General features: G+C 36.3%; 1 protein-coding gene across 1 annotated transcript; it reads right to left on the reverse strand.

Annotated features, from left to right (window-relative positions):
- Positions 1-442: 442 nt before the first annotated feature.
- dusp10 (dual specificity phosphatase 10) lies at positions 443-16,869 on the reverse strand. The gene is made up of 4 exons (XM_079639554.1): positions 16,653-16,869; positions 13,308-14,057; positions 3,508-3,876; positions 443-2,539 (listed from the first exon to the last, which is right to left on the reverse strand). The coding sequence occupies exons 2-4, from the start codon at positions 14,020-14,022 to the stop codon at positions 2,274-2,276; spliced, it is 1,350 nt and encodes a 449-aa protein (XP_079495680.1). The 5' UTR covers positions 14,023-14,057; positions 16,653-16,869; the 3' UTR covers positions 443-2,273.
- Positions 16,870-17,078: the final 209 nt, after the last annotated feature.

Raw genomic sequence — 17,078 nt, forward strand, 5'->3', positions numbered from 1 at the left:
ATTCAAAACCACACATAACCGTGATAAAAAAAAATTAACATTTTGACTTTTCTAGCACATTTAAACTCACAGAAACATCCTTGCGCTACACAGAATTTAAGAAGAGTTTAAAGCCGTTTAAAGTCACAGAATATGAGTTAAGGCACCGATAGAGGCACAATTCTTACTGACGTGTGTGTGTGTGTGTGTGTGTGTGTGTGTGTGTGTGTGTGTGTGTGTGTGTGTGTGTGTGTGTGTGTGTGTGTGTGTGTGTGTGTGTGTGTGTGCAAACATCAAGCGTTCGGATTTTACACCGTTCACAGTGAATCATCCAAGCCGAAAAACATACAAGCATAATATACTGTTCTCATGTGTTCTCAAACACACACTCACAGAAGCGGAAGTACAAATATGAAAGTGCAACGGTGACTTAAAAAAGCAAATAGGAATATTAAAATCATTTACTCACTCTCATGTCATTTAATCACTCGTTTAATCTTCAAGCAACTGGTTTAATCTATATTTGGATGATGATATAATAGTAATATACTTCTTGTCCATATGCCTGTAGTAATCATGCATTATTTTGAAAGGACATTTAAATTAAGTTTGTTCTGATTGTCAGCGATAATAAAGACATAAATGCTCACACAAACATGTATAAAGCTGGTGACTATGGATGCACGATATATCGCTCATCATATCGGTATCGGCTGATATATGATAATTTTTAATGTTAACGTTATCGGCCCGATAAGAACATTTGACCGATATATTAAAGCCGATTAATAATGTATTATTTCCTTCAGCTGAGACACTTCAGATGCGCATTGTTCAACATGCTTGAAATATAATTGTAATCACTTAAAAAAAGGAAAATAGAGTAAATGCAACATGTGATCTGTCATATATCATCTACATAAAATTATAATGAGAACTTTAGATAATTGTGTTTGGGACATGGCTTTTAATGGTGAGACTTTTGTTTTTGTAATCAGGCTCTCAAAAATTATATAAAAATTTGGATTTAGATTTATTGGCCAATATATCGGTTATCGGCTTTCAAATATAAAGAATTCTTGGTTATCGGCTTTTAAATATACAGAATTATTGGTTATCGGCTTATAAATTTAAAGAATTATTGGTTATCGGCTTTTAAATATACAGAATTATCGGTTATCGGCTTTTAAATATAAAGAATTCTCGGTTATCGACTTTTAAATTTAAAGAATTATCGGTTATCGGCTTTTAAATATACAGAATTATCGGTTATCGGCTTTTAAATATAAAGAATTCTCAGTTATTGGCTTTAAAATATACAGAATTATCGGTTATCGGCTTTTAAATTTAAAGAATTATCGTTATCGGCTTTTAAATATACAGAATTATCGGTTATCGGCTTTTAAATATAAAGAATTCTCAGTTATCGGCTTTTAAATATACAGAATTATCGGTTATCGGCTTTTAAATTTAAAGAATTATCGGTTATTGGCTTTCAAATATAAAGAATTCTCGGTTATCGGCTTTTAAATATACAGAATTATCGGTTATCGGCTTTCAAATATAAATAATTCTCGGTTATCGGCTTTTAAATATACAGAATTATCGGTTATCGGCTTTTAAATATAAAGAATTCTCGGTTATCGGCTTTTAAATATACAGAATTATCGGTTATCGGCTTTCAAATATAAATAATTCTCGGTTATCGGCTTTTAAATATACAGAATTATCGGTTATCGGCTTTTAAATATAAAGAATTCTCGGTTATTGGCTTTTAAATTTAAAGAATTCTCGGTTATCGGCTTTCAAATATAAAGAATTATTGGTTATCGGTATCGGACAAAATGTTCATATCGGTGCATCCCTACTTGTGACCATTTTAAATGTCATAAAGAAGAAAATCAGTGCATCGCGTCATCTAAACTGAACTTAAATGAAAAGATCCATGACAAAAACACAAAAGAAGCACATCTAACCAGGTGGGCCGGAAGTCTCAGTATCGTATCGTTATATACACATCATCACACACCCGGTTGTTGATTATTGCACAGTGCTGTAATCGCTCTCCTGTATAAAAATAGATTTAGAAGAATGATACAAGCCTTGATTTCCCAGACTCCTCTGGGGGCTTTAGCCAGCACCAGTGGCCAAGAGCCATCAAAAGTGACCGAAACACAGTGTTTGGCTGAACACTCACAGGACGGGTCATTTTCCTCATGCAAGTCTCCAAATCCTCGTCCAAAAGAGTGTCTAAAATGGCAACGAGAGCATATTCCATGTGGGAATAGGAGATCCTATACGACGGTCTCGACGCCGGTGAGTTTGGGCGTGAGTATACGTGGAGTAACGCCGTTATTCAGGTCTTCTTCGAACTCTAAAAGCTGACCCATGAAGTTGAGGTTTGGCGAGATGATGGGCCGCCGGGATTTGACGAACTTGTAGGCGTCAGTCATGGTCATCCAGGTGTGTTTCATCAGGTATGCGATGACGATGGTGGCGGATCGAGACACACCGGCCTGGCAGTGAATGAGGAGTCCTCGACCGGCCTGATGAGCCTCTTCTGTGGACAGAAAACACACCAGAATGAGCTCGAGCCGAAATCAAGACGTTAAACATGATGGAGCTGTTGTGTTGAACAGGCCCACCGACACTGGCTTTTAGGAAAATGCCGGAAATATTTAAATTACTAAACCATTTGTCAAGTCACTAATGCCTCTGCTCTCTAAAGTCTCCCTTTACTATATATATATATTAGTTTGTAAAACAAAGGAAACATTTACATTTTTATTATAATTTATTTAGTTAATATAATTTAATTATTAATTGTGTATATACAGTATATGCATATATATATATAATTACACATAAATTGTAACTATTATTTTTATAATTAATTAAATAACAATTATTTAAAAAAAATATTAATTATAAATATGTATTATAATTACCGTATTTATAATAGATATAATTATACAAAAAATGTATGTTTAATGTTTTATCATAATTATATTTATTATGAATTATATGTATTGTAATATTTAATTAGAACTTATATATATATATATATATATATATATATATAAATTGCACATATATATATATATATATATGCGCAATTTATATATATATATATATATATAATAAAATAAAAATCTAGTTACAGATAAATTGTAAATTATAATGCTTTTAATTATAATGACTTAATATTATTATGTTTTATAATTATATTATTTATTAGTAATTAAATATATATATATATATATATATATATATATATATATATATATTCTAATTTTCAATTTGAAAGTATATTATGTATAGTGATTGGCCATAATTTGTGATTTAAATGCTATATATATATAACACACACACACACACACACACACTGATGCTTATTAGGCTTAAAAAAGGCTTGATTTTGTTGCAGTAAAGTTTAATTCGTCTTTCTCTTGTTGACGTTGGGGCTGAAATATAACCCCGAACATGTTCTCGTCAGGTTTCATGAGATCTTCTCTTTGATCATCATACCTATGAACTCGAAAGCCTCCTCGAAGTACTGCCGCAGGTTCTGCTTGTTGCTGTCGGTGGCGGGGAAGCGCTTGTAGTTGAAGAGGCCGAGCTCGTAGTGGAAGAGCGGCAGGTGTGTGGTGACGTTCAGGATGAAGCCGATGTCCATGCGCCGCATCTGCTCCAGGTCCTGAGCGTCGCGCTCGTTGCCCAGGTAAAGGAAGGGCAGGATGGCCGTCAGCTCGGCGTTCTCGATGTCAGGTGTGGAGGGCAGGGAATGAGGTAGCGCCCCCGACAGGCCCATCGCGGTACTGCCGTCCGGTCCTTCCTCCAGGTGAAGCGAGTGTTCACACAGATCATCGTGGTTCTGCCGGAACCCGGAAAGGCCTCCTATAAGAGACCAATGCAAAAACATTCATTACTTTAAAGGTGCAGTCTGTAAGAACGACAGCTAGTGGTCGAAATCCGTACTGCAGTCCAAATTCAAAATATCAGACATCGTTGTTTTCTCCTCCTCAGACTCAACCAGTTTAAGGACACACAACAGAAACAAGCGCAATTGACCCTTCGCAGGGAGTTTGATTGACAGGCGATGTGACCAATCATAATCCGCCATCCGCCGAATCCGCCATTTTGTCCGACAAAGCAGTCAGGAGAGTTAGTAGATTAACATGGGAGGATTTGAACTTGAGAAGCGGAGTGTACTGGCGTCTTTCTGCGGTTAAAACAACATTCCTTCTGATGTTCATTCATGTTTATTTGATGCTATAAATGAACTAGAAGGAAGAGATGATCGGTTCACGAGCGGCTTTAACTGAGCGATCTGTCAGACACATTAAAGAGACACAAAACGGTATTTATAGTTCACATTTCTTTAATAAAAGACCAAATTTGAAAGTTGAGACTGTTTCATATCAAAAGTAAGCTGGTCTGTGTCTGTCAGTGTGTCTGTCAGTGTCCTCTCTGCTCCACGATGTGTTTTTCACTGCGTGAGAACATGGTGTGTGTGTGAGAGGCGTGGCTTGTCATACATAGCAACAGTAACTAAAGGGGGCGGGTCTTCGCGAACGGTCGATTGACAATGAAAGCCGAGGAGACTTACAGACTGTAAGATAATGATCTGATTATCCGCGTTTCTCATCACAGATATTTTTAGATGGATATCGAGGCTTTTTAGGTTGTGTGGAATCTGCAATCTCAGACCCAGTGTGTTTGCTCGTTTCCATGGCTGCAATACACTGTGTTTCCTGCCAACTGGCATCCATGGTGTCGAAATACTATTGGCTGAACTGCCAGTGGGCGGAGTCACACAGACCAAAACAACACGGGACGTGTAAATAACTGGCTGTTTTTCAGAGAAACGAGTATGTGAACCGGAACACGATTTATAGATTATCAAGGCAGAATATGCTAATCAATGACTAGAAGATAACTACACATAAGCTTCATTAATTCATCAACTAACCATTCAGAAATGTCATGAAACATGAAAGGCTAAAAGTTTTAGAAATTTTTACACACACACACACACACACACACACACACACACACACACACACACACACACACACACACACACACACACACACACACACACACACACACACACACACACACACACACACACACACACACACACACACACACACACACACACACACACACACACACACACACACACACACACACACACACACACACACACACACACACACACACACACACACACACACACACACACACACACACACACACACACACACACACACACACACACACACACACACACACACACACACACACACCTCTAAAACTATAGTTGATATATGTAAATTAAATCTCCGTGCAGAAGCATGACACTTTAATTCGCTTATTATAGTGTTTAAATGAAAATTTTTGTCCTTCTTTTATTTTTAATGTACAGTAACAACCATCTATAAAAGTCTAGGTGTGCTCATTTTTCTCCTCATAAGAGATGAGATCAGGCTGTTTTTGAGGTCAGGTGACACACACACACACACACACACACACACACTAAAAAATTTGCATGCAATTTGCATTTCAGGTTGAATAAATTCCAGATCGCGTGACAGATCTCTCTTATTTGCATGATGAATGATAATAGCATCTCCTGAGACAGTCAGTGCGCATCACATGTTATATTAGCTCATAAATTCACATTTAAGAAACATGGATAAAAATATGACAGAAATTGTGCATATATATACAGTATATTATATCAAGTATTATAAATTATTATTGTTATTATTAAGTATATAATATCATATAATATAATACCTCTATTTCCATTTTATAATTTAATCTCTATAATTTACATTTAAGCATTTAGCAGACAATTATACACAAAGCGATAATTTTTTTTAACAATTCTAATTAATATAATTATAAATTACGTTATATACTTACTATAATTTATATTGACTAATATGATTAAATAATAAAATATTATTGCTATGCAACAAAAAATACAACATTATATATTATTATTAGACATTTCAGATAATAATTTGTATATAATAATTATGTCCTTTATAACAATCTAATTTAATCTACATTTCCATTTTATAATACTTAATAATGAGTTAAAAATATGAATCATAATATTACTAGATACTATAGAATACAACATTATATTAGGTATTATTTATTATTATATAATATAACATAATATAATATCTCTATTTCCATTTTTAATATACATTTCTATAATTTGCATTTACAATTAAGCATTTACCAGAACCCAAAGCGATATTTAACTAATTATAATTATTATAAATTGTAACTTATTTTATATATATATATATATATATTTTTTTTTTTTTTTTTGATATGGACATAACAATAGCATTGGACAGACCATATACATTGTTTTTTTTGTGTTATAGCAAAACGGCTAATTTGCAACAAATTATAATTACATTATATAATTAATATTATAGTATTTAATTATATTATTAAATATAAATTATAATCTTGCTAAAAAAACAATAAATTAGGTATAATAAAGTATATTTAGTATAATTTTATCTTATTTTATGATATATTATAATCTCCATTTTCCGAGTTCTGTTATGAGCTTTTCTACTGGCGGGAAAACCCCGATCTCTCAGCAAACAACAGCTGACAAACACACTTCTGATGAATGTTTAACCCGTCACACTGGACATCTGCGCTTCCTCCGGTGACAAACGCGAGGAATAAAGGGTGTGATGGTAACGTCTGTTAAATGTCAGTTAGTCAAATGTGAAACCCGTCACACCTGTTAACCTGCCTCTCATTCATCCTCCTCATCCTCATCCTCATCACGGAGACTGAAGGGGGTTCCTGCGGTGACTTCATCTCATTAACTGCGAGCTGGAAAGCACCTTCTTCAACGCTTGCTCATGTTTAGAAACACACTGATATCGTTTCTAGAAGAGCCAGACTGAAAACATCCCATCCAAGCTTCTCTGAAGACTCAAATCTGGCAAAACCTCTCAATATTCTGCCTGGCAAAGGAAGTTTGCACGTGATATTCCTCAACAGTTCCTCAATAATGTCAATGTCACTTTTTATATATATATAATATAGCACTATTAAAACAACACATGTGGACCAATGTGCTTACAATAGTAAATAGTACAAAAAAAATCATAAAAAAGAATAATACACCATGGCAAACAAATGTGTCTTAAAGGAGAACTCCGGTCAATTTTAACATTGAGCTCAATTTTTAGTAAATTTGGAGTGCTGTCAATACAGAGAACAACGTCAAAAATCGGTGTTGCCTACACTGTGTTATCCTCTTTTTAAAATTTGCACCCTATTGTCTTGAATGGGGCAAATTTTAAACCTGCTTTTATTTCTCTTATCATCCTTGATGTGTCACTACAAGTGCCCAGCCATGTTGAGTGATTCCTTCAGAGTGAACACGAGTGAATCTGACTGCAGTAGATGTGAAAGATATGAATAAAAATGATGTTATATCAGCCAGCGCAAATACCTGTATTTAGTTCCTGTTTTCGGTCGAAGTCCAAAGTAGTCGATTGTCGAGTTCACGCTCGTGATCATAGGTAACTAAACCTAAAACTCGACAATCGACTACTTTGGACTTCGACCGAAAACAGGAAGTAAATACAGGTATTTGCGCTTCAAGTTAATAGGGTGCATATTTTAAAAAGAGGATAACACGGTGTAGGCAACACCGATTTTTGTCGTTGTTCTCTGTATTGACAGCACTCCAAATTTACTAAAAATTGAGCTCAATGTTCAAATTGACCGGAGTTCTCCTTTAAGTTGTACTTTAAAAACATGTACAGAGTCAGTGTCGCTATAACATGTAAGGGTATATTCCAATACGTAAAGGGATAGTTCACTTTGAAATTACATTTTTATATAGTAGGAAAAAAAATACTATGGAAGTCAATGGGACCAGTTAACTGTTTTGTTACTGACATTTTTCAAAATATCTTCCTTTGTGTTCAGCGAAATTCATACAGGTTTGAAACAACTTGAGAGTGAGTAAATGATGACAGAATTTTCATTTTAAAGTGAACTATCCCTTTAATAGGGCGAGTCGTGGGCGTGGCCTGTGCAATTGCATAGAAACTGCAAACGTCTTATTCTGAGACACTGCTTATGATTTATGGGGAAAATAACAAACGGCTGCATGGATTTTTACCACAATAGGGTGGTTTTGTACACACACTGCATATAAGCTCAAAAACAATGTAAAAGTGAATTTTGCATAATAGGTGAGGGGTTTGTTCAAATGATAATCCTCGGTGAGCAATAGTTATTAGAGCATGAAGCCACAGCACGCACCACTAAACACACGGCCAAACGTCTGCGTGGAGACAGCGTCACACAGGCAACATTTGTTTGCTCAGATGTTCGGAAAGTCTGTCATTCACAAACTGGCAAACGCCACATGATGTATTGAACGATTACAAACAGCAAAGTCGTGTTACACTGAGATCTTTTCTCGGTTTTTAAACCCTCCTGACAGTTCAAGACCTCGTGTGCAAATTCCCAAGATCCTCTTGATTGATGGAGGAATTATTAAATACTCAATATTGTCTGAGTATTTCACACAGGGAGTCTCTCATACACACAGCTTATCTTCGAGACTTCTGCAAGAGCCGTGATTTGCTCGATGATAACATGCACACAGCGAACGAGAACGAGAACGAGAACGAGAGAGTTGATTAGCATCGCATGTAAGCTTCCCGGAGAGAGCAATCCCAGAATGCAGTGCGAGAAGCTCAGTGAAGCACTTCCTTCAAGAGAAATGTAGAAAGTATGCGGTCACAAACTAATTTACAGAATTATTCATTTAACATTCATTATAACATTATTAATCATGATATAATATTACTATATAATATACAATACAATATGATATATAATAGCTTATAATTTTATAATATATATCCTCTCCATAATTATAACAAATCATGAAAATATTTTTATATAATATAAAATACAGCATTATATATCATTAAATTAGGTATTATAAACTATAATGAGTAGAATTACATCTTAGAATTGTATAATATAACAATGTTAATTTCCATTTTATAATATATATAATCTCCCTAATTATTAATTTAATTAATTATACTATAATACTACTATTATACTAGAACTTCTTAATTATATTAAATTACTAGGCTATAAATACACTATATAATATAAAATACACAAACACACATATACTTATATAATAAATATAAAATAAGGTATTATAATAATATCTTATAATTCTATTATATAATTATTAATTAATTATAACATTATTAATTATCATATTAGGCCTACTATATCTTATAAAATACAACATTGTATAATATAACTAAATTAGGTATCATAAATGATAATGCATAACGTAACATGACATAACATACATATAACGACATACATAAACAAACACGACATGACATAACACAACACAACACAACACAACACAACACAACACAACACAACACAACACAACACAACACAACACAACACACATAAACAGTTTGCATTTGGCAGACACTTTTATCCAAAGCCACTTACACTGCACTTTAGGTCATAGTTAGAGAATTAGTGTACTGTCAATAGCGTAGCGTAGCGCTGTGTCTTAAGTTGTAGCCAATGAAGAACTTTCCAAATAAGCCACTTTCAAGATTCAACTTCAGACTGTTGCCTTAGAAGAAGACAGAGTCCTAATGTCTGCACACACACACACACACACACACACACACACACACACACACACACACACACACACACACACACACACACACACACACACACACACACACACACACACACACACACACACACACGTTTTATCTTAGTAAGCTAACTAATGCAATACTCACACATGTCAAAATAAGGATACAAACTGAATGAAAGCAAATATTTATGTGCTCTGCTCTGTCGACTCATCTATCATATTAAGGCTAATCTATCAATTAATAAAGTTTTTAATTCTGGTTGAAGCTCTCTTGTGTTTATTATGTTGTTATGCTTCACTGCTTCGTATTTTTATCCTTGTGTTATTGCCGTTTTTTAGTAATTTTGTTGTAAATCACATTGGTCAACTCTGGTTGTAGTAACTAGTGCTATATAAATAAAATTACGGAGCTTGTTGCATTGCATTCTGGGATTATCTTATTATATGCAACAACAGATACACTGTAAAAAAAAAATTGCTGCGATTATTTATCACAACTTAAAATCCAACATTGTTTCAACTTTAAAAAGTATGTGTTCATGCTTGACTTAAAATATTAAGTTTAGTTAACTTTAGTTTAGTTTAGTTGGATATTTAAGTTATCTCAACTAATTTTAAGTTGTAACTAATCGCAGCCACATTTTTTACAGATATGCACAGTTTGGCCAAAACACGGTAACTTATAAAAGGCCTCATGTTGCTCCGTACATTTTGAAAAATAATACACGTATGATCTCTGTCTGGCAGCACTGGGTTTGGAGCAGATTTATGAAGTTGTGCGGCTGGTTTTCAACAAGACGTCAGAAGACAGACGCGCTCTGCCAGCGTCACATGACTCTCCACACCAGCCAAACAAGGAACAACACGGCGATCACAGGAGAACACGGCCCTCGCAGCGAGACATCAGATCAGCGGACATGCAGATACTCTACAGTGTGGACACGTGTAACCGGTCGACTGTACTGAACATGTGCTGGATGTACAGCAAATCATTCATCCTTCTACATGAGCCTTAGCAATAGCAATAGCAGCTTAATTTAAAACAACACAAGTTGATCAATGTGCTTTACAATCTCACACAGAAAGAAGAGATCACTTTGAGGATCATGTGACACTGAAGACTGGAGTAAGGATGCATATTATACAATTAAGCAAAAGGCACAATGTCATTTAAAGGTTGCGTGGCTGCATTTATTTATCAAAAATACAGTAAAAATTGTGACATATTATTACAATTTAAAATGAACGTTTTTTATGTGAATGTATGTTAAACTGTAATTTATTCGTGTGATCAAAGCTGTATTTTCAGCATCATTACTCCAGTCTTCAGTGTCACATGATCCTTCAGAAATCTGTATAATATGATGATCTGATGATCAAGAAACATTTCTGATTATTATGAGTGTTAAAAACTGCCTCATGTTTTTGTGGAAACTGTGATGCATTATTCTTCCAGGGTTCTTCGATGAATAGAAAGTTCAAAAGAACAGGATTTGTGTAACTTTTATAATATTATAAATGTCTTACTATTACTTTTGATCAATTGAATGCATTATTGTTGAATAAAAGTATTAATCTCGATCTCTTTAAATGTAAATGGGAAGTAAATCAATGTGTGTGAAGTTGACATTGATGGTAATCTGCAAGTTAATGTCAAAGGTGCAAAAATTTGTGTTTTTTGTTTGATATATTGTTATATTTATGTCTATGGTATATAGTTTTTTCTTTTTTTAAGGGGAAAAAAATATTAGATTGTAATATATTTGTATATATATGAAGGAAAATATTTTTTTGTAAAATAAAAGAGACCCTAAAAAAAGTCTCCTCTCGCTCTCTCTCTCTCTCTATATATATATACATATATTCCCAAACGTTTGAATGGTAGTGTAGGAGACACGCAGTCAAGGCTAAACCGTGGCAAACATGCAACAAGAAAACCCAAGATTAAAAGATTACGCAAACAAAAAAATCTATATAAAAATCCCATGATTATTCAAAAGTGTTGCTTCACAAAGTTCCAGGCGGAGGCATGTTTGGTGCGGTCATCTCTGAAAGCACAGATTGATGTTTGAAAGCAGATCATATGCCAGTGAAACAAAAAGTAGGCGTTAAAGAACGAGTCATTCTAGAAGTTAGTTTTAGTTCTAGTTCTGCGAGACTCAAGTGAGTGTCTGTGAAAGTGAAAGAGCACCACAAACACAGGTCAGATTCACAAAACAACTCTTATCCACAAAATTCCTCTTTACTGCTATTTTCTAACTTACGAGAAAAGGAAACGTTTGGGGGAATAGTACAAAATGTTGTAATATATACACAAAACTTGAGAAGAATTTGAATTCCTGAAAATAATTTATTTTAAAAACAGCGAAAGTCACATCTTAAAGTTAGGATATCCTCCATTGGTTTCAGTTTTCTTCTTAAAAAAGGAAAAAGAAAAAAAAAGTACTTATGTAAAACGTTAAATATTTGAGAACAACTTTTTCATTTTTAAGAACTTACACTCTTAAAAAATAAAGGTTCTTTGTTTTTGGCATCGAAGGTTTCATGAAGAATTTTTTACATCCATGGAATCTTTCCATTCCACAAAAGCTTCTTTAAAGTGAAAAAGATTCTTAAGATTATTAAAATGTTATTTTAAGACTAAAAGTTCTTTGGGAAACCGAAAATGGTTATTTAATGGCCTCACCTTTATTTGTGAAGGCTCTTAAAATTCTCATTCTCATCCTAAACTTCTTTCTTAAAGGGGTAGTTCACCCAAAAATGAGTTGTTCCAAACCTGTATGAGTTTCTTTCTTCTATTTTGATATTTTCCATTTCTATTTTTTATTTTATTTCTACTATGGAGATCAATGGGGTCAAACAACTGTTTAGTTCTTGGTTCTTCAAAATATCTTCCTGTGCTATAACGCCCTTTTCACAAGATGTAAAATAAGTCTCTGATGTCCCCAGAGTGTGTGTGTGAAGTTTCAGCTCAAAATACCCCACAGATATTTTGATATATCATGTTAAAGTGTCACTTTTTGAGGGTGAGCAAAAACACACCGTTTTGTGTCTGTCCCTTTAAATGCAAATGAGCTGCAGCTCCCGGCACAGGGGGCGGAGCTTCAACAGCTTGTGTCCTTTTACCTCACATTGACAATACTGGAAATTTCAAAAATGTCCTGTTCTTCTACATGTTGTCACTTCTTGAGTCTCTCCATCATTGTCTGACTCCGGTTTGAAAATAAATAGTTAGTTGATTAATTTGTAGCTTATGTGTAGTTATCGTCTAGTCATTGATCAGCATATTCTGTCATGATAATCTATAAATTGTGTCCCGGGGGCGGGGTTTATGCAAATTTAATACTAACCCGAGAGGAATGTCGTGTAGTTCCTACCAGCCGTTTGTTGTAGTCCTTAAAAAGCGATTTCTTTAAAAGCAAATATCTCCCTTTGCTTTGAACTTTGAGTGTTGTAACTTTGCAGATGTTGTTTATGATCAAACAGCAACAATACACACTAACTACAGCTAGAAAAGTGAAATCATAGTCACCCCTTTAGGAAGATTTTCAGATGCATTCGAATGCTCAAAACACTCTCAACAACATCAGCAACTGACCTTTAAGAACGACGGGGTCCTTCCCTTCCCTCCTCAGCGACTCCAGGACCACATGCAGCGCCTGCGAGGGCGTCAAGCGGCCCGGGTCCACCGTGGTCTCATCGTACACCACCAACTCTTTCGAAAAAATCCCTTTGAAGGAGTCCTTGCTGTGCCGGCAGGAGATGAGATCCAACACTGTGATCTTTCCCTGCTGGAGCCGGCGCCGACTGATCTTATCCGAGCAGTTGATGTGCACGGCGCCGCGGATGTGGCTCTTGTTGAACTCCGTGAACGGTCGGCAGTCGATGATGACGGGAACCGGGCCGATCGGGTGTCCCAGCGGGCACTGCGTGAGCTTCTTCGCGAGTTCGTTAGGGTGGATGACCCGCATGCCTCCCCTAATCAAGTTTGAGGTGAGACTCGGCGCGCTCCCGTGTCCCACCGGCACGTGAACGCCATATCCGACGCCAGAGTTCAAGTTAGGACTGCTGGCGCTGACCCGAACGTCTTTCTCGTAGGTGGTCACGGTGCAACAGCTGGCACTGCTGCATCCACACGTCAGCGAGCGCGTGGAGCCGCTGGACGAGGGCATATACGAAAGCTTGGTGTCCTGGATCTTCACCTCGATGGCTTCTCGCAGGGAGCTGGTGTCCCGGCGCAGTCCGAGGTCCTGAGGGCGTAACGGCCTGGGCAGCGCCACCACAATCCTGTCGTCTAGAGGAGACGGAGGCATGGAGAGACCACGGAGAACTCAGACGACCAGACGATCTGAGGAGCACAACACAGGTCAGATGCATCGCGGGGACGGACAGTCTGGACTCACTTTTCACTCACAGGCCAATTTGACCACTACATCTTTAAGTTACCGGCCACTTCAGAACTTCTACTAGCCCAAAAAATAAAAAGAAAAGAAAAGAAAAAAGAAGATGAAATAAACTAGATTAACTATATATATAAATGTGTGTGTGTGTGTGTATATATATATATATATATATATATATACATACACAGATATATATATATATATATTATACAGAGAGAGAGGCTTTATATGCCACTTCAGAACTTCTACTAGCCAAAAAAAAAAGAAAAGAGAAGATGGAATAAACTAGATTAAATATATATATGTGTGTGTGTGTGTGTGTGTGTGTGTGTGTGTGCTTGTGTGTGTGTGTGTGTATATATATATATGTGTGTGTGTGTGTATATATATATATAGAGAGAGGCTTTATATGCCACTTCAGAACTTCTACTAGCCAAAAAAAAAAGAAAAGAGAAGATGGAATAAAATAGATTAACTATATATATATGTGTGTGTGTGTGTGTGTGTGTGTGCGTATATATATACATACATACTCAGATATATATATATATATTATACAGAGAGAGAGAGAGAGGCTTTATATGCCACTTCAGAACTTCTACTAGCCAAAAAAAAAATTAAAAAAGGAGATGAAATAATCAGATTAACTACGTCACAGCTTATATGTGTGTGTGTGTGTGTGTAAGTGTGTGTGTATAAAGAGAGACAGAGAGAGAGAGAGAGAGAGAGAGAGAGACAGAGAGAGAGAGAGAGAGAGAGAGAGAGAGAGAGAGAGAGAGAGAGAATGCTTTATATGTAAAATATATCAAATTTGGATTCGTTTTGGATTTATTTCTTGCTCAAACAAAATCCTGTCATCCATCTCCTCCCTTCCTCTTTCATCCTCATCACCAAAATTGTATTTTAGGTGGACAGATCGATACGGTACAAAGAACATTAAAAAAAAAAAAAAAGTAGGATGTAGGAACTCTTCTGTTCACCAAATGCTTTTTAATCTTCGCAACTGCTTCAATGCAAACGAACAAGCGCAGTTATTATTAGCATAGTGACGGCGTGTTCAAGTAAGCCAGATATTAGCAGATTCTGCGCAATACGCTGTATTTAATATATCATGACGACTCAATTTGGCTTACATGAACTTCCCCAGCAAAGCGAGTAAACAGAAGTAACCCATCAGGTGTTGTAAATGAATAGGCGTGCGGCGCCGATAGCCTCGTGGTTAGCACCGTCATATAGTGCAACCCAAATCCTAAACCCAAACCCGTTCCCCTCGCTTTCCTGTCAAACATCTCTACTGTCCTATACAATAAAGCCACAAAAATGCCAAAAACATAAATATTTTTTTTACTAGGCTTGGACTTGGTGCTGGAAACCCAAAGCACACACTCTAAAAAATGCTGGGTTGTTTTAACCCAATTTTAGGTCAAATATGGACAAACCCAAACGTTGGGTTAAAAATGTACTTTAAAAATGTAACCCAACGGCTGGGTTTGTCCATTTTTTAGAGTGCAGGACAATAGAGACACCAGAATAACAATATTCATGATTCTGAAGCTGAAAATACAGAATTATTTTATACAAACATGCATGCACTGTCACTGACTAGACATATTTAAAATAATGTATCACTTTTTACTGGTAACAGACATTTGGCATTATTATACATTATATTGAACGTTATATATAGTAGTTTAATGACACTAAAACTCTACACTCTAAAAAATGCTGGGTTGTTTCAACCCAATTTTGGATAAAAATATGGACAAACCCAGCCGTTGGGTTACATTTTTACATTACATTTTTAACCCAACATTTGGGTTTGTCCATATTATACCCAAAATTGGGTTGAAACAACCCAGCATTTTTTTAGAGTGTAAAAACTATCATTTTTCCCCTCACTCAAAATGTTTATTTTTGGGTGAACTATCCATTCCACGATGTTGTATTGTGATATATTGTGACACCCGAAGTCTGTCCCCATCAGGCCCGACTGAACCTGCACTGGTTTATAGAGGAAACCACACTTACATTACCTCAGATACTGGCAGGACTTCTGAGAACGACTGAAATCTACATGTTCTGGGTCCTCAAAAGTGCACGAGACTCTCAATGTACAAGACCGAATTGCTGACCCCATTAAATTCAAAAGAGCACACACACACACACACACACACACACACACACAGCCCATTCCCAAACACAGCATGTGGACGTGCTGGGAATAAAATATGAAAAGCTTCTGCATCTATGGCTAGACATCATCATTATTTCATGCGGTGACAATGCATGCAAATGTGCAGATCGTTTTCTTTGCACAACACAGAAGCTGTCAAGACATCACAACTAGCCTCATACATGACCGTATGATCATAACAGTGAGTAATGCACGGACATTAACTTTGATTTCTGGGGAAACTGCCATTTTATAAGCATCTATGTTAAATATGAGGTTTCCTAGTTAAAAGCATATGTCTATATTATGGGTGGGACTGTGTGTGCTCAGCCATTCAAGCAACTCTTCATAGTGAAATATGACTTACATGTAGCGCGTTTCTCAGCAATGTGTTGTTTCTTGCGATGTGTTTGGAGAGTTATCGATCAGTCTGAGCCGTTCAGCCGGTACCGGCGCTGAAGACCCGCAACATCTTCCTCCCGTCCTGCTTTGCTCTCTCCTCACTGATGTACTGGAGTTTGTAGCGGGTCCGCACTAGTATCACTTCAGACGGACACGATCCGGAGCCAATGAAGCCCCGCACTGCTGACAGTCATGCGCGGATGGAGAGAAACTCCGGCCCAGAAAGAGGAGGAGCGCGAGCGGCGCGTGCGGAAGCGCAGGGTGATGTCATTGACAGCCAATCAGGAGACAGTTCGGTGAAGCCGGTTTAAAGAGACTGGACGCGAGTGAGAATGCACTAAAATAATGATGATACAGTGTTTAAAAATAAATCAATTAAATAATTTGTAGG

Source organism: Phoxinus phoxinus (assembly GCF_949152265.1).
Source record: "Phoxinus phoxinus genome assembly, chromosome: 16".
In the NCBI taxonomy this organism is placed as follows: domain Eukaryota; kingdom Metazoa; phylum Chordata; class Actinopteri; order Cypriniformes; family Leuciscidae; genus Phoxinus; species Phoxinus phoxinus.

Excerpts from the sequence above, each read along its gene's own strand:
- dusp10 (XM_079639554.1), bottom strand. The coding sequence starts at position 14,022 with ATGCCTCCGTCTCCTCTAGACGACAGGATTGTGGTGGCGCTGCCCAGG. Across the intron at positions 3,877-13,307 it reads GGACCCCGTCGTTCTTAAAG|GAGGCCTTTCCGGGTTCCGG; the intron begins GTCAGTTGCTGA and ends GGTCTCTTATAG. Across the intron at positions 2,540-3,507 it reads GGAGGCTTTCGAGTTCATAG|AAGAGGCTCATCAGGCCGGT; the intron begins GTATGATGATCA and ends TTCTGTCCACAG.